At 41.0% G+C, this 19064-nt stretch overlaps 1 protein-coding gene across 1 annotated transcript; it reads left to right on the top strand.

The window, feature by feature from the left end:
* The first annotated feature begins 1415 nt into the window (after nt 1-1415).
* Nucleotides 1416-6187, top strand: KCTD12 (potassium channel tetramerization domain containing 12). Its single transcript, XM_043534171.1, has 2 exons — nt 1416-1723; nt 1758-6187. The coding sequence occupies exon 2, from the start codon at nt 1820-1822 to the stop codon at nt 2792-2794; it is 975 nt and encodes a 324-aa protein (XP_043390106.1). The 5' UTR covers nt 1416-1723; nt 1758-1819; the 3' UTR covers nt 2795-6187.
* The last annotated feature ends 12877 nt before the right edge of the window (nt 6188-19064 follow it).

Genomic DNA, 19064 nt, shown 5'->3' with positions numbered 1-19064 from the left:
TAAATCAGAGCTATAACATCACCTGATTAAACACATACATTCACACAGCCCTACATGTGTCATCTTGTAATTAAAGTACTGGTTTATTTGTTCTACCTCTGTAGGATGGAATATATCAGACCTACACAAATGTTTTATCATTTTGATATTGTCTCACTCTCTATTGACTGAATCAAGGACTGACATGAGGATTACTCCCCTCCCCATCATAGCTATCAGCCAAGGGAAATTCTTCATTCATTCAAGTGGCAGAGTTCTATGTATTAGAGAAGAAGATTGTAAATTCTGTTCCCTGTGTGGTAAGACTGGCAACTTTGGTATCTGTATGTACGTGACCACCATTCATGAATAGAACAAACATTCTGCAGTACTGAAATTCAGCATTGGCTTTCTTGGAACTTGTGTGTGTGACATTAAGGATCAATGTGACAAAATACAGAAACTATCAATGAATTTATTTGTTGAACAACGTGGTGAACTACTTGTGGACTACATCCTACTTCAGCACTGATGGTAAACCTGTAAGTGTTTTCACAGATGCCACCATTTTAAAGAGCAATAGACATTTATTATGCAAATGACAACAAGTCTTTTAACTCCAGGGAAATGCACTGGACTAGAGAAAAATACATTAAGATAGAGATAAACATGTCCATGTTGGAAATAAATTTTCTTAAAAAAAAAAAAAAAAGGTGCGTGGGCGAGGAACATACTTCTCATCTTGTCAGGGCCCAAGGGGGAGATACAAGTTTGGACAAAAGCTTAAAAAAGACTAGTGCAGCAAGCTCCCTGAAGGATGCGGGATTAATTTCTTTACCATCATTAACACTTTTAATTTTATTTTCACGATTCTGCATTTGTGATGTAAATCAATTAAAACAATGAAAATGAGAGAACACCAACTGTGTGAAAAGGAGATAAATTGGACTCTGAGGGATGTCCTTCATCAAGAGCAGATGAGAGGCATTGGGTATAGGGGTGTATGGAAACAGCTTTGACTGGTGGCAATCATTATTTGCAGTACCAATCCAAAATAAATGCTTGAAGTTTATTCATAACATTTAGAAACTTTGCATTACATTGTGCTATACATATCCAAAGCACTGTCCAGCCATTAAATCCTGATTCCTGCCTGCGCTGTGTAAGGTAAGCGGCTAACTACTCTGATGATGTTTAGATGGATGAGCAAATGATCCGAAGTACAGACATTCCCCCAGTGAATCTCAGAGGCCGGAGCCACATTTGGAAAAGGAACCCGGCCTCTGAGATTCACTGGGGGAATGTCTGTACTCCGGCTTTGCAGTGGATTAGGAAAGACACAAGGGCTCTGGAGTCTCCTTTGTAATTGGGGAAGGGAGGGTACGTCAGTGTAAATCCACCCCCTTTCGCTCCGTCTGAGTGAGAGTCTCTGCGCTCAGCTCTGCCTCCCAGCCACCCTCCCACGCCTCCCGCGAGGTGCAGCAGCTCTACATAAACACAGCCCCGCTGCTCGCGCAGGGCACTCGCCTCTCAGCCTGACCCAGGAGGCTCGCCCAGCGGGCAGGGGGGACGTAAGCGGGACATAAGCGAGGCGAGGCGGCGGCTCCTTCAGCGCTTGGCGTGAGGCGCGGCGGCAGCCCAGCCCGCGCCCGCAGAGAGGGAAGGGGCCGGAGGAGACGCTGCCCGCGCCCGCAGCGAGAGGCTCTGCCAGCGCGGAGCAGAGGACGGCGAAAGGGGCCGAGCGGCGGCGGCTCTTCCCAGGGCCGGCGGGAGGAGAGGCGGCTGCACCCCCGCCACCCGCCGGCGTAAGGGCAGGAGGCGGCCGCGGGCTCGCTCCGGGATGGCCCTGGCGGACAGCGCCCGGGGGCTGCCGAACGGGGGCGGCGTGTCCCCGGCGGCGGGGCCGGGCTCGGGGGCCGCGGGCTCGTCCGCCTTCCCGGAGATCGTGGAGCTGAACGTGGGCGGGCAGGTGTATGTGACGCGGCGCGGCACGGTGGTGTCGGTGCGGGACTCGCTGCTCTGGCGCATGTTCTCGCAGCAGCAGCCCGGCGAGCTGCCCCGGGACAGCAAAGGCCGCTTCTTCCTCGACCGCGACGGCTTCCTCTTCCGCTACATCCTGGACTACCTGCGGGACCTGCAGCTGGTGCTGCCCGAGCACTTCCCCGAGCGCAGCCGCCTGCAGCGGGAGGCCGAGTACTTCCAGCTGCCCGAGCTGGCGCGCCGCCTGGCGCAGGGCCGGGGGGCGGCCGGCGGGGGGACGCGCCCCGCCGCCCTGCACCGCGACGGCTCCCTCTGCCCCGACGAGCCCCCGCCCCCGCTCGGCTCCCTGGAGGCGGAGCCGCCCGAGGGTGGGGGCGCCGCCTCGGCCCCGTCGCCCCCCTCCAGCCGCAGCCCCTCGGGCGGCCCGCTGCTCACCCCGTCGCAGTCCCTGGACGGCGGGGCGGGGCGGCGCTCGGGCTACATCACCATCGGCTACCGCGGCTCCTACACCATCGGGCGGGAGGCGCAGGCCGACGCCAAGTTCCGGCGGGTGGCGCGCATCACCGTGTGCGGCAAGACGGCGCTGGCCAAGGAGGTGTTCGGCGAGACGCTGAACGAGAGCCGCGACCCCGACCGGCCCCCCGAGCGCTACACCGCCCGCTACTACCTCAAGTTCAACTTCCTGGAGCAGGCCTTCGACCGCCTCTCCGAGGCCGGCTTCCGCATGGCCGCCTGCTCCTCCACCGGCACCTGCGCCTTCGCCCCCGAGCAGGGCGGCCCCGCCGACGACAAGATCTGGACCAGCTACACCGAGTACGTGTTCTGCAGGGACTGAGCCGGCAGACGCGGCGGGGCTGGGCGTCCCCAGCCCCTCACACACAGCGCCCCCCATCAACCTCTGCCCTGCACCCCCGCCGTGCCCCCAGCTGCGTGCCCGCCCCTCCTCCCCCACCAGAGAGCAAGTGTGGAAAAAATTGGAACAGAGGCGGGTGAGGGGCTAATTCGAGCCTATATAAGAAAAAGCCCCAAATATTGGGACTGTCTCTATACAATCGGACATCTCCTCACCCTTCGCACAGGAGATGTTCAAAACTCTGGCTGTCTGCTCTCCACCCCTCAGACCCAGCCGGTGAGGGGAACTCCCTCTCCCTTACTCCCAGGGACTCTCTTTCCATAAACTGGGCACTCTACCCCACTGAGAATGAGGGGGCGGAGGTAGATCCTATCCTCATGTTTTAACTTCTCCTCCCATCCCATCGTTTTAACTTCTCCTTCTTGCCCCTGTTTGGCAACCTGGCAGATTTACAACTGCCCACCCAACTATGATATGGTGAGTGGGACAGCTGTCTGATGATGGGTTACCCCTCTTGCTCATGATTTTCCTCCAAGAAGAGTGCGTGATTGGTGGGGGTGGGAATGACTAATCCTCCAGGACCAATTACTTCCTTATCCCTTCTTACTCCATCTCCTCTATCCTTCCCCAAAGCCCTGAACTTAGAAACTCTTGAACTGGATCAAGTGAGGCTGGCTGGTGAAGAAGGCTGATGGCCAAGGACAACTATCAAACCAAGTACTCTGGATTATATAAAGCAACAATTTTTCTTGAAACCTTACAGTGCTTGTGAATCATAACTTTCATAGGTGGTGTAAAATCCTTAGCGTCACAAAGTTACCATATACGGTTGAACTACAAAAAAATCCATTGCACGTTCCTTAAACTCCTTTAAAGTGGATTGGTGTGACATAAACTAGGCTGGTCAGACAGGAGACAGAGTGCCTGTTTCCTATGAAAGTGAGATTTTTAGATGTTGAAGTCATACAAGTTTACAAATCCAAGTAAAAACAAGTGAATCCTGCTTGCTACTTTCAGTGTTGTCACTTTAGCACTATATAATTGTTGAAGCTGACTGAAATGCTTCCTCAAATGGCTTTCTTAACAAAATAAATACTGATTTTTAGTTTTTTGTAGCAGTATTATCAGAGAAATCACACTGCTAAGTTCTAAGTAACATTTCCTAGGCATAATAAGTACTTTCTCAAAATAAGGTACAGAACTAAACGCAGACCCAGCAAAAACAGGAGCAACAATATCTTCCTTCAATGGGAGTTACCCCTCCTTACAGTAGTGCTGAACTTGGTCTATATAAGCTAACAAGTTTAGAACTGCTTCTCTTCCAGAGGAAGCAGCCATAGCTTTCCGTGGAAGAACAACATACTATATAAGCACAAGCTTTTGTAATGAATGAAGGTTTAGCCTCCCTTTCTAATAAGCAGCTAAGGATCTGAGAATAAAAGCACTTCTTGAATTTTAAAACATGAGTTATCTATTCAAGCTTCAACAAAAAAAATTACACCTTTTTAACCATCCTAAACATTCAAGGACTTTAATGGTGCATATTAAAGTTTGAAGTTACAAAGATAAAACTGCAGTTTAATTGGTTGTTCTGACTCTTGTATTTAGAGATCGTACTAGCACTTACAATCTAACCAAAGAGTTTCACATTGGGATTTCAATTTTAAACCTTATTTCCTTTTTCCAAAGCTATAGCTTCAGATAATATGAAAACTTTTTATTTAAGCAATGTTAATCAATTTGAGTTTCAGTGCTTTCTCTCTTTTCTCCACCTAGTCTCTTAACTAAAGGCATGCATGAAAGTAATACTGAAAATAATTTGCAGTTTTAGTTTTTTATACATTAAGGTAGAGTTTATCCATGTGATTAAGCTGAAAATATACATGAGAGCACCAGGTATTGTCCAGTTGTAGATAATTGTAAAATGAAATATTTTTAAAAGTGAAATATACATTTCAAATTAGATGAGCAATAATAAGATAGTAGTGGGAAGCCAGTGCACCAGAAAACAGAGTGAAAGCTGGTTGTCCTATGCCTTATTCTAAGATGATTTATTTGTGCATATTTTATCTATACCACAAGTGAAAGGATATTGATCACAGCTAGTAAGTATTTAAAATGTCATTCTTAAGTCAATGACTGTCTTTTTCTAGTTTCTGTTAAGTAACTTTATCTGAAGTATGTTTTTTAAAACTTTGTATAAAATGGGTTTTCAGTAAGTGTTTAAATTAGCTCCAGCTAGCTTTTTTTTAAGAACCTTATACTATGGCTTAATAAATTCATCATAGGAGTTATGAATGGAGGACCATTAAATTGAATTTGAGATTTAGTGTATATACACTATATAAACATTTTACACGAATCATTTAGTTTTTTATTCATTTTAGTGCTACAAAATTTCATAAAGTATATCTAGCCTGAACACTTGCATATTACTCTGTATATAATATGGTAATGTTTTGATCCATTTCTTATTCCTGTTTCTATGGAGAAAAACTAAGTATGAATATCAACATAATTGTAGAACTAAGTTTGTCTACACTTATTTGCTTGAATGTGAATTATAACTAAACTTCCTGTTGGCTAGATGCCCCCTTAAAATGAAGATACCTGTATTTTGATCAGTGTCTGTTTAATTGCTAGCAGATGACCCAAAAGCTCATATGATTATTTTAAAAAAGAATGGGTGTAAATAAAATCAACTCAAATGAATCATTTTTCTAATCTTTGTGTTTGTGATATTAAAGACTAACCAGTGACTGGTAGTGAGTTATGGAGCCTTTCACTTATAGGTCTCTGGTTCTAATTTGGACTCAGATTGGTGATGACCTAAAGTAATTAGCTGTTTGATAGCTATCATACTTATTTGTAGTCTATGTAAAAACTGAGTTGGTAATTGCAGTCAAATTCCTAGTGGGCAGTCTTCCACTGGACAAGTTACTGACTCTTATTGTCTCTCTCAGAGAGCCTAAGGAGTGAGTGGATGTGGTTGCCTTTAGAGGTAGTCCCTCTCCAGGTTAATGTGGAGGCATGCTAATGGAGCACTGTATACATTTCTGTAATTACTGTTGCTCACTCTTTGCCTGTTCTGTGAATAAATACAAGTCTGATACTGTTAATGAGCACTTTTTTTTTTTAAAAAGGCACTCTTTTTTAATTAGAAATGAAGGCACAAGTACCATACTTTTATCAGTCTCGTATGTCAGATGGTATCTTTACAACAAATGTTTGATAGGATATATTATATTATATTTTTCTACATGTAGATAATTAGTCATATATTCATTTTTTTTTCACATTGTATAGTGTTGGAAACAGACATCCTTCTAGGAAGATGTTACAGACCAAATTAAATTCTTGTTCTTTTGATACTAACTTAGTCATGTTATTTATACTGTCCTTTTACTTCCGTTAGCGGCAATTTACATTATGTCATTACCCTTACTTTATATTTAACAGCATTAGGTTCACCTCTTCAGCAAAGCTTCCTAACTAGTCTGTAAAACTGAAACATGGAGCAAGGGATAGTATGTGTATAGTGCTGTTTCTCTAAGGACATTCATGATGATGTGGATAAAGATTAGTAATGCTGATAACATGTCACACATGTTCTCTTTAAGATATACAAGAAACTATTGTGGTGCCAACTTTGGTGATAGGCGCCATCCATCAGTCTAGAAGAAACCATCATTTTTCAGTAGCTTAATTTGGATAATATAGCTGGCCAGATGAGATATTAGTATTAGTACCTCATATAACATTGACCTCTAAAGAGGAAAAGGTAATGAGAGCATCTCATGACAAATTTTGTTTGGATTCATTAAAAAAGCAATAAAAGCTTTGCTGCACTGATGGAAGAGTGACTTTATTAACTACTGCTGATATCTCTATAATGCATATTTTAATGTAATGGAAGTGAATTTTGTCTCATTCATGGAAGATTAGTCATTAATTGTTAGTAAAAATCCAAATTTTCCATTACTGTGAAGCATTTGGATATTAAGGGATTTTCGTTAGCTATCCTGTTGAAGATTTTAAAGAATCAAACTACTGTTCTTTTATAAAATACATCTAAGTCATCTGATTCAGCTGCTTCATGATATTTGAAAGTGTTTCATTATGACCGCAATAATAGTAGGAAAAAATATTGACCATACTCAGTTTCTGGCATTGTTAAAGTAGAACTTTTTGCTGAAGTGGAACAATGGCAATCCAGGAATGTTAACTAAGGGTGGGGGAGATTCTATGCTGTGTTCCCAAGCAGCACAGCATACAACTCTCAGCCAAAGAAGTGGGTGGGCTAAAATGGCTTTAAGTTGCTTCCAGGGGGCTGGAGAGGCTCCTGGCATACAAAGTCTTTGGGGTCCTGTCTGAATTCCAGTAGTCTCCCTATGCTGCTCAATATCTCTGCCTAGCCCTACACCAGGGCTTATGAGGGGGTCCTTGGAGGGCAGCCATACAGCTGTTTGCTACAACGTCTGCAGTGGGGGAATCTATCAAATAGGGGCTTTTAAGGCCCTTTTATACCACTCTAACCTCTTTACACCAAGTGAAAGGGCTGGAGTGCAGTTGAGCAACTCATCCAGTTCAGTGTATTTCTGCAAACTGCCCTCTAAGCTTTCATTTATCCCTGTTGTTAACTCATCTGTTTGTTTGTTTTTTTTAAGAGCTTCAATTTAGGCTTCAGTTTTCTTGATGCAAATGCTAGCATTTAACTTCATTTGCAGGAGTCAGTTAAGTTTGCAAATACTAGCATTTTAGTTCTGCAAAATTAAAGGCTATGTTTATAAATTGGGTCCCAATGGGTTTGTCATGCTAGGTGAATAGAACTAAGCCTGAATTTCTAGCCTTGAGTCACAATTATGGTAATTTAAATGTCAATACCACTGACACATCTCATCTATGGGAACCATGAATACATTTCATACAGCCAATTTAATCAAATATAAAATTAATCAAATTCTCTTTTGTTTTCTCACATAAATAAGAGGGGTTTAGATCCACAAAGGGGTTTGGGCAACTAAAGTCGCAGTTAAGTGCCTAAGTAAAAAATGTAGAATCATAGAGTATCAGGATTGGAAGGGACCTCAGGAGGTCATCTAGTCCAACCCCCTGCTCAAAGCAAGACTAATCCGCAATTTTTGCCCCAAATTCCTAAATGGCCCCCTCAAGGACTGAACTCACAACCCTGAGTTTAGCAGGCCAATGCTCAAACCACTGAGCTATCCATCCCTCCCTCCATTCCTTCAGATTCTTAATGCCTGCTCAGCTGCCACCTGGCCCTATGGGCTCCTAAATTTGTGTTGGTGGGTATGTGCACAGCCCCCAAAGTCTTAATGCCTGGTGCTTAACCCATGCCTTAGTCCCAGCTGCCCCTTGAGGTCACACTTAGCTCCTTAGCATTTCCTTCTGACTAGCTTAGGTGATTCCATGCTTAGCTTGCTGGTGTAAATACTGGGGCTGCTCAGACATGGAGTTCAAACCCTTAGGTATCACAGGTACCCCAAGTTGGAGGCAATACTGTAGGTGCTTCAACAGCTAGGCATTGTAGGCACTAGCCCTGGTGGGACCCAATAGCAACCCAGCCACATGACTAAGGAAAATATTATTTTACTAAGGCTGGCAGAAAAAGGAAAGGTTTCAAATACCGTAGGTACAGAGACTTAAACAGTTACAGTTCAAAGAGAACAACAGTAGTTCCTGTATGGGCCCCTAGCGCAGTCCAGTTGAGAGTTAGGGCTCTTCAAGCCTAGTCCCTGGGTGTCCTCTCCAGTCCAGTCTGTATTCAAGCAAATACGAGCTTGTGGGTTTCCAAGCTAGGTTCAGTTGGTGTCTCTCATTGGGTCCCCTTTGCACGGGCTTCCTTCCCAGTCACTGCTGCTTCCCCAGATGTCCCACACAGACCTGCACCCAAGTGTAATACCGATGAGAAGTGCAGTCGGCAAAGTAACTGAAATACTTCCCTGATGGACTGTATTTTCTAAATGGACAACCTACCCTAAATTCTCAATTACTTAGGGACAATCTTCACTCATTGTTATATTTTGCTTTCCACAACCAACTCTCTGTACAACTTTTCATGAGTGATGTACCCAAATACTTGGATGTTAATATCTAAACTGTATTGTTTAATTTATTCACCTAAATTTGGGTTATTGCTGATTATACGCTATATGTATCTTATGACTTTTAAAACAAACTTTGTATTTGTGGATAATCTAAGCACTACCCCCAGATGTACAGATACTCTTTTCTTAACCTGTGTATTCAATTTTTTAACGTTAGCTTTAATAACTTTTTAAATCTGGCACTCACAGCCCTCCGTACTCAGCTCTGCATATGGTTCCTGAGGAAATCTTTTCTGCCTTCAGGTTCCTTGCAGCTCCTGGCTATTCTTGAGGCCTCTGCATCCAAACAGAGCCAGGCCACTTCCTGGTTCAGGGCCTTTCCTTGCCAGAGGAAGGGGATATGCAGTGGGGACAGAGATGATGGGACTTGTAGTCCTCTGGTTAGCAGCTCCATCACTGGCTTCTCTAAATACTATTCTTAGGTGTCTAACTCTTCCCATGCATTGTACAGTGTTGCCAACTCTCATGATTTTGTCATGAGTTTCCTGATAATTATTGTTTTCCTTAAAGCCCCAGCTCCTGGAATAAAGTGGATATGTGATGATTTCAGCCTTCATTCTTAAAGAAAAAGTAAGTTGTGTGTTTTTTTTTTTTTTTTTTTTTAGTCCTTGTGGCTGTGGAGAAAGCTTTGAAATGTGACCCAGTGCACCCTAAAGGGTCAAAAAGCAGAAGGCAAATAAAAACACCAGATCTATTACTTTTACATAATCTTTGATTTTAAAATCATATCTCATGATTTTTGGTGAGCCGGATTTTTGAACATTTGGGGTTGGCAATACTGATTGTATAGGGATCCTGAGCTGTGCTTGCAGTAGTGGATTTCACTAGGCAGTGGGGTGCCTAAAGTTATGCAGAGCCTAAATACCCTTTGTGGGTCCAGTCCAACATGTGTATTCCCCCCTCCCCATCTTTTCCAAATTGGAAATAAAATTGTTTTTACAATATTAAGTCCTACACTTCCAGCCGTGAACTTGTTTAGAGTATATTGTAGAATATTTGGTGCGTTTCTATAGAACCTGCTCTAAATTAGCAGCAGTTGGTAAACGTTTAAAAAACTTCCCTTCTGCAGTGGAAATAAAAAAGTAGTGTCAAGTAGATCAGAAAAGCAAGAGAGCCTTTAATACAAATTCTGCAGTAAACCCTTTGTAGTTTTGTGCTGACTTTAAGAGGAAGTTTCTTCTGACACTACCGGGTTACTCAGACTTTTCATATCTAAGTGATAAATTCAGAGATTAATGGAACATCATTATTAGTATTTGGCAAACTTTTTGGAAGAACTAATCTTGAAGATGCAGGGCTAAATTTTCATTGGTCTGTTTCATGTGTCTTTTCTGGATCTTGACACCGCTTCATTTGAGGGAAAGCAGGAACCCTTTTTCCTCCATTTAAAGAGACTTCAAGGGCTGTCGCTGCTGAGAAATGTGGATGCTAGCAGTAGCATCAGCTGAGATAGATCTGTGGACAGAGTGCAGCTGTGGATAATATCTTGTCATCCTTGCCATTTAACATGTTAATGAAAGAGTCTCCACTTTATCCTGTAGTGATGGGAATGCATATAGATGGTGGAGTGGGCTGTGATTTCTTCAGTATGCTGAGGATACCCAGCTCTGTATCTCGTCTAAGCTGGCTATTACAGATGAATATTACTCAATCCACGCATCACACGATGGTTAAACTGGCTGAAGTTTAAACTACAGCAGACAGAAGTAATATTTATAGATTAGGGGAAGCAACTGGAAAAAATGGCACTTAAGTGTGCTTGTTATTCCGGTTTCTAATTTTGGGGTAAAATTAGACCCACTATTACTGTATGTCCCTGGAGCAGCTGTGGCTAAAACCACTCTTTCCCAATCTCCTTCTCCCCCTCCCATACAAAGTAAGGTTCACTGTAGGGATAATCATGGTATCCAGTGCTGGTGAGAAGAGTGTAACCTTTCCTTTTGGTTTCAGGCCTTGCTACAATTATCCATTCTCTACCACCTTCAATATAGATGTCTACAATGAGGTTGGCTATACCTTAAGATCATTCAAAAACTTGTTAGTGTTAAGTGTCTCTGCATACTTAATAAGCAGTGCTTCACAGAGAGCATGTTACATCAAAGCTGTGTAGACAGCACTGGATTCTGATATAGTTTGGGTTTGATGTATAAAACCCCAAATAGTTTGTTTCCTACCTACCTAAAATCAACTCTCTCCCCTTTTGATATTGCATCAATTGTGACAAATAAAGGTAGTTTAACTACAGCCCCCTGCTTTAAAAGGCTGTTGGCAGGCGGTGTTTGTAAGTTTTTGGTTTTTGTTAGGGGCCTTAACTCTGGAAATCTCGTGATCCCACTTTCATCCAAACCCTTTTGTCACTGTTTCAAGTGAACAGTACCTCTAACCCTCATGGACTCTGAGTGCACCCTTTCTAGGTCTCAAGCAGTCACCTCTCTCTTTAAAGATTCATAGATTCTAATGCCAGATCTAGTATGCTCTCCTGCATAACACAAGCCATAGGACTTCCCTGAATTAATTCCTGTTTGAACTAGAGGAGATCTTGTAGAAAAATATACAGTCTTGATTTAAAAATTGCCAGTGGAGGGGAATCCACCACAACCCTTGGTAAGTTGTTCCAATGATTAATTATCCTTATTTTAAAAAAATGCACCTTATTTCTAGTCTGAATTTGTCTAGCTGCAGCTTTTAGCCTTTGGATCTTGTTATAACTTTGTGTGCTACACTGAAGAGCCCATTATCAAATTTTGCTCCCAATACGCATATTTATAGCCTGTGATCAAGGCATCCCTTAAGCTTTTTGTTGTTAAGCTAAATAGATAGACTCAAGGAATCCAATCTCTAAGCCATGTTTTCCAATCCTTTAATCATTCCTGTGGCTCTTCTCTGAACCCTCTCCAATTTATCAACATCCGTCCAGTATTGCTACACCAGAACTAGATGCAGTGTTCCAGTGGTGGTTACATACTGCCAAATACAGAGGTAAAATAACCTCTCTACTCCTACTCAAGATTCCCCTGTTTATACATCCAAGGTTCCCATTAGTCCTTTTGGCCACAATGTTGCATTGGGAGCTCATGTGCTGCTGATTATCCAGCTGATGATTCTCCAAGTCTCTTTAGAGACATTACTTCCCAGATAGAGTCCTTCATCCTGTAAAAAAGGCCTACATTCTTTGATCCTGGATGTATAACTTTACATTTAGCTGTATTAAAACACATTGTTTTCTTGCACTCAGTTTACTATGTAATCCAGATTACAAGTCAATGATACAAAGCATTTTTCATTATTTACTAATCCCCCAATCTGTGGGTCATCCGCAGACTTTCACTGATGTTTTTATGTTTTCTTTCAAGTACACTTCTTTCAAGTACATTTTATCAAAAAAATTAAAGGGAGGTAAAGTCTCAAACACCCAAATGGCCCAATGAATGCTTATTTTAGTTAATAAATGGGTAACCACAAAAACAGTGTCCAAGCTAATTAAAAAAGGGAATCAACATAAATGTCCAGAGGTCACTCTAAAGCAAAAAATTGCCTTGGTAAAAGCACTGCCACTAAAAGAATTAAATACTGTGGGTCAAGAAAAGCACATCTGGTTTACTAACAAAAGTGGAATGATAGTATTAAAAAAAAAAGTGTAAAATACACGGTCATTAACTTAAAAAAAAAAAAAAAAAAAGGAATTCAGGGACATTTAGACCATGAATCGGCTCAGCATGCCAAGCTCCATTCAATTTATCAGGTTTTAAGGCAATACAAAAATTCCTCACAGCCCGTGTATATTTATGCTAACAGTAATTTTTGTGTAAAAAAAAAAAAAAAAAAAAAAAAAAATTGGTATAAAAATGGGTAAAAAGCAGCAAATAAAAAATATTGCATATTCAAAAAAATAAAAATTAATTTACCAATGGGTAACAAAAAACCCTAAACAGTTAAAGGTGTGACATGTAAAAGCACACAGTAAAGGAATGGGTATAAAAGCCATCTAAAATAATTGGGTAAATACAATAACCCAACAGCATAACGTAACAGTTATAACCAAAACTAAAAAAAAAAAAGTCTATGCTAACACATCTGAGCCAACAAATGGCACTACAAACCGCCCTAAAGTTCCAAAAAAAACCCCCCACCACAAAAGTTCCTTTAATGTAGCCCATCAGTTTATGCATAAAATAGTAAAAAAAAAAGAACACTTTAAAAAGGCTGAAACAAGTAGCAAAATAAAAGTATATAAAAATGTTAAAACATGGGTGCAAAATTGTGTGCGGTGTGCTCAGGACAAGGCTTGTCCACTGCACTAGCTACCCAGAATGAACCAACAAAGACCTGGGCCGTGGCACAAGGTTCAAATTAATTTTATTAATAAATTGCCAAACAAAAATTAAAAATCCCAACACCCAAACACAAGCACTGCTTAACCATCACAATTTTAATCCACAAAAAATAAAACTCCAGTGTAAGGTATGGCTTTACCTGCTACTAAAAACTTTTAGTAAAAATGCAGCCCTCCTTATAAAACCTAAAAGTAATTAAAAATAAGTTCAGTTCCTTTTCATAATTGAAAAATAGTCTCATTCAAAAGCAAGCAAATAATACTATAAATTTAATACAAATAATTCTAAAAAACCTAAAAGCAACATAAAATATGTGGCGGTGGCTAACCACCATCTCCTAGCTGCTATATAAACAACAAATAAAATAAAAAAAATAAAACTGCCTTGGCCATAAAATGTAGTAAAATGCAACTTCTTAGTTTAGCATCACTTAAACATAAAATGTTTTGGGTAATATCTAAAAATGTTCAAGTATTAATGCATCTTTTAAAACAACAAAAAAAGGTCCTTGTTCAATACCTACAAATATAAATAAATTCAATATATTTACAGCATAATTAAGCCTAATTTGTTATTAGGTAAAATTATTGTTAAAATTGCTCACCAACAATCTATAAAAACAAAAATATAAAAAATAAGCTCACTCCCAAACTTTATCATAAAATCCTTTTGGCTACCCCAGGTTATAAAGCAATATATTACTATAAAACAATTATATAAAATATAACCCACTCAAGTATTGTTCTTAAGGGGACAAGAGGGACATGTAAAAGTAGGATTTTATGTTTGTATTTTGTATAATAAAAATTTATTTTGTATAATTTAAAATAAAGAATAAAAAATAAGATAATAATGTCGCATGTATTAAATGTATTGATGTATGATTTGACCATATCCTGCCAGCCACCCTTTTTGAGTAGCAGAAAGGAATGGCCTAATGTACCATTGGTAGAGATGCGTCAGCCACAATTTCTTTGTGTCTGGACTGATTACAAGGCAGTAACAGACCTCTGAGGGTCACCACTTTGTTGTAGGTTTAGCATTTTAAAATAAGTAAAAGAATGCCATGATTGTTTTTCTTCTGCATTGCAATTTGATGTTCCTGTTCAAAATGTTCTGTGTAAATTAATAATGTTTTGTGTGTAAATAAAAAATGTGTGTTAAAAAATAAGTGTAAAGGCCATCACTGAACCAGATGTTCTAAACTCCCCGCAAAAGAAACACAAGGGCGCCAAAAGGCTGCAACATGCCCCTATTAACATATATTAAAAAAAAGCAAATTAACTATAATCAAAACGAGCATAAAATAACTCCCTAAAAAACTTAATTAAAAAAACAAGCACTCATCAAACAACAACTAATTACAGCATGATGGTGCAAAACTCATTGGTCCCAATAAAAAAAAAAATCACTTTATAAACAAAATGCCTTGCCATTAGACTTTAGGTTCGTCCTGCCAAAACTTCCCCAAAGCATTGGTCACGACCAACAAAACCCAGCTCCTACCTACCCATAATCAACCTAGCTAGCCACTAAATTAATCCAAAGTCTAAACTAATAACTATAACATCAACCAACAAAACTCACTCTCTCTCTAATTAAATGCATACGCTAATTATTATATCTTCAATAAATGTGGCGTATTGCCTTTTCCGCTAAAAAAAATCCCATATGCTTCTTCTAAACATAACATCGGTATCCCATGCTATAAGGCAATACCTAAGTGTTTGCTGTATAACTGTAAAAGGTTTGTTCTGAAATTCTGTGACTCACCAAACAGGAACAAATCTTCACCTAATGCAAACTACTGGATTCCTACAGAAGGAATTATCTCCTGCCCATCAGGAAGGACTACTGAATCCAAATGGGCTATTGTGGAACAAAGACTTTGTTGAGTGCTCCCCTACCATCCATGAAGAGGTTATATGCAGAAGCACTTGTTCCATTTGCTTGGACTTCAGGAAGGGTGGGTGGGGAAGAATCCCTGACCAGAAGGACCCGGAGTCTGTTTATGCTGTTTGGACTCTAAGGGGCAAAGCTTTCTAAACATAAGCAAGAGATCCCAAAGCTGCTTGGCTTGGGTTAGCTCCAAAGGACATAAAAGCTTGCTTATGATAGATGCTTCTATTACCTTTTGAATTTAAGCTTGCATCTCATTTGTGTGTGTATGCTTACCTGCTTTAACCTTATAAATAATGCTCTCATTTCTTTTTCCTAGTTAATTAACCTTTAGTTAGGGCTTGTCTACACTAGTGGTTCGCAACCAAAGGTATGCGTACCCCTGGGGGTATGCAGAGGTCTTCCAAGGGGTACATCAACTCATCTAGAACAGTGTTTCTCAACTGGGGGATCATGGGATGGGATTAGTGGGGCTGCAAGTGCAGGGTTGGCATTAGGGGGTGGCAAGAAGAGCAATTCCCTGGGGCCCCAAGCCACAGGGAGCTCCACAAAGCTAAGTTACATACTTCAATATTTATTTTCTATGGCTATTTCATTTGCTGTAATGGAACAATTTTAGAAGGAAAACACGTTCTCAAAAGCCTTACTTTGTCTCAGTACAGATTCCCTTTATTTTTTTTTTGTAACAATGCTGACTAATGTCGATGTATTTGGAATGAGTTTTCCATACATGTTCAGCATGGCCAAAAATAAATATCTGAATAATCCACACTCCTGAGTGACGCAAGTCACACTGATCTAAGTGCTGGTGTAGACAGAGCTTCTCTTGTGGAGGTGGAGTAATTAAGTTGATGGGAGAGCTCTCTCCCGTCGGCTTAGAGTGTTTTCACCAGACGTGCTACAGTGGCACAGCTGCATTGGTAAAACTGCGTCGCTGTAGCGCTTCTAGTATGGACTACCCCTTAGTTTGTTATAGAACTGATTACAAGCATTGTCTTTGAGGTGAGATCTACAGTGCAAATTGACCTGAGGAAAGTAACTGGTCCTTTGGGACTGGGAGTAACCTGAATATTTTCTGATCTTTGGTGTAAAGTGACCATCCGTCACAGAGTCAAGCTTGCCTGTGTGGCAAGACAGATTGGAATGCCCAAGAGGACTGTCTGTAACTCCATGTTAAGGCTGCACGGTGCCTGCCCAGTGTTTGCACTTGTTACTTGGTTGGTGAAATCTAAGTATAGAACTCACAGCCAGTTTGGGGTTTGTGTTCTGCTTCTTAACAGTCTGCCCTGAGGCTGATATTCTTGCTCTTGAGCCACTCCAGGCAGTGTGACATACATAGACCCTATGATCGAGGCATACAGGCCCCTCTAAGTACATCAAATCTAACAAGTAAATGAGATTTTAGAAATAAATTGCAGTGAAGTCATAGAACACACAAATTGCCATACTGCATCAGATCATAGGTCTGTCTACTCAAGTATCCTCTCTCCAACTGTGGCCAGTACTAAATGCTTCTCAGGAAACTGCATAAAGCCCACAAATGTTCTTCATCATGTTTTCCACTTCTGGACACCTGCAGTTATCATCAGCCCCTCCATAATAACAATTACCATTACATAATTAAATCAGCATCCTTGGGCAAGCCTTTTGGTAGCACTGCCTCTATTCTCCCATTTTTTCTGGAGAAATAAGGATGAACTCTCTTGTCCACTATGTGATGTTGCCATCTGGAGAGATCATGTTGCATTACTTTGTTCAAAACAATATTTATTTTCTATGGCTATTTAATTTGCTGTAATGAAACTATTTTAGAAGGAAAACGCTTCCTAAAAGCCTTACTTTGTCTCAGTACAGATTCCCTTTATTATTTTTGTAACAATGCTGACTAATGTAAATATATTTGGAATGTTTTCCATGCATGTTCAGCATTGCCCAAAATAAATATTTTTAGGTACAGCCACATTTTCAAAAATGTGTCTTTTTAAGGGTTGCATCTGTGCTAAGCCCCAACAAGCCGAACAATTTATTTCTAGAAGAAAGCACCTTAACTTAAACCTTATTTCTGTAATCTTTCAGAACATCTGAGATTTTCCCTCCTCTGCATCTTTCTCAGTTATCAGTGTCACCCAAATAAGAGATGACACCATTTAACTCTCTAAGACATTTGCGTTGCAATCTTTTCCCTTTGAAAAAAAGTGGTAAAACTATCAGTGACTTCAGGAGGCCAAAATGTGACTCCTCATCCATCACTACTACTTGTTATGCTATCTCTTCATATCTGAACAACTGTTTGTGTATTTTCAGAGGTGGTCCTTTTTAAAAATCTGGCTCTTGGAGCAGGTTTAGTTTTGTATCCTTAGTAAATTAATCTTGTGGTTTTGTAACTAATGGCATACTGGGCCACCTAAAACCTGTAGTCCATAGTAACTTTGTAGGACCAAACAAATTCTAATACACATGCACACCATGTGCAGTCTATTCACTGAACTCCAAAGGTGGAAATTATTCTCTTCTCTTGTATTTCTTTTAACTGTGTTTCTATGGGGTCCTGCAAATTGTAAGGTTAAAGGATAAGCCTTTAGAAATTGCACTTTCAACCATGTGCAGCTTTGCCATTACCCCCTTATTAACTACATGTCTGCATTAAATTTACATTTCACTTTTTAATTTCCCTTCTGGAATCACAGTGTTCCAATGTGAGCTCATTCAGCCAATTTCCTCCAGTCAAAGGTAAGAGATGTGGTAAGAAATTACCTTTGTAATGTACAGTGACCTGCAGGCATTCTAATACTTGTCTTTCTCCCTAACTAGAGTTTTTCAAAGCTGCATCAATTTCTCTGGGTTTATGATTAATCAACATTTATTTGCATATTTCTGGTGTTCACGTATCTATTTCCCTTCTCATTTTCACATCATTTCTATTTAACCCAATATGGAGTATTTGAGTCCTGTTTGCACATTGCATATAGTTCTATTAAATAAGTAATATACAAAAGTCACTTTATTCTAAGATGAGCTCCTCAAAATTTAGAGCTAGTGAGGGGGTTCATGATTGTAGGTATTATGGATTTCCTTTTCTGGGTGTGCAACAGGCCCTGACAGTCTGTCCCCATTTCCAACAGGTCAGAGTTTCTGTTCTGCAGCTTATTGAATAAATCCTGCTCTGACCATTGCAATGTCTGTGAGCAACAGAAATATGGATGCATCTAGTTTGCTGATATTATCTGGGTTGTGGTAAATCTTGTTGTCTTAGGCTCTGTCCACTTACTTTTTTTTTTTTTTTGCACATGGCATGCTGCCAGAGGTGCCTTCATATATTGTCAAGTAAGGCTGAGATTTTTCAAAGCTGCAGTGAGCATCTGGACATGCACTTTTAGAGGGAATTGGGCATCCGGATCAAATCCATTAGTTGACTTTAAAAATCTTAGTCTAAACTCCTTCCTGAACAAAGCATCCCTCTTAAAGCCTTAGAGCAGTGGTGGGCAACCTGCGGCCCGTCAGAGTAATCCGCTGGTGGGCCACGAGACAATTTGTTTACATTTGAATGGCCACCCACAACTCCCAGTGGCTTTGGTTGGCTGTTTCCAGCCAATGGGGGCTGTGGGAAGCGGTGGCCAGCATGTCCCTGTGGCCCGTGCCACTTCCTGCAGCTCCCATTGGCTGGGATCTGCGGGTGGCTGTGCAAATGTAAACAAACTGTCTGGCAGCCCACCAGCGGATTACCCTGATGGTCCACAGGTTGCCCACCACTGCCTTAGGCTCCTTCTCATTCTTTAGAGAATGTTTTTAAGCACTGCAAATGTCATCTTCCTCCACACTGGTATCAGAAACACTTTTTTCCTGTGCCACAATTATAAATAGTATTTGCATAAACCGTTCGTTTTTCTGAAC

The sequence above is a fragment of the Chelonia mydas genome, chromosome 1 (assembly GCF_015237465.2).
Source record: "Chelonia mydas isolate rCheMyd1 chromosome 1, rCheMyd1.pri.v2, whole genome shotgun sequence".
Lineage (NCBI taxonomy): Eukaryota > Metazoa > Chordata > Testudines > Cheloniidae > Chelonia > Chelonia mydas.
This window is presented reverse-complemented; position numbering and strand designations above follow the sequence as displayed.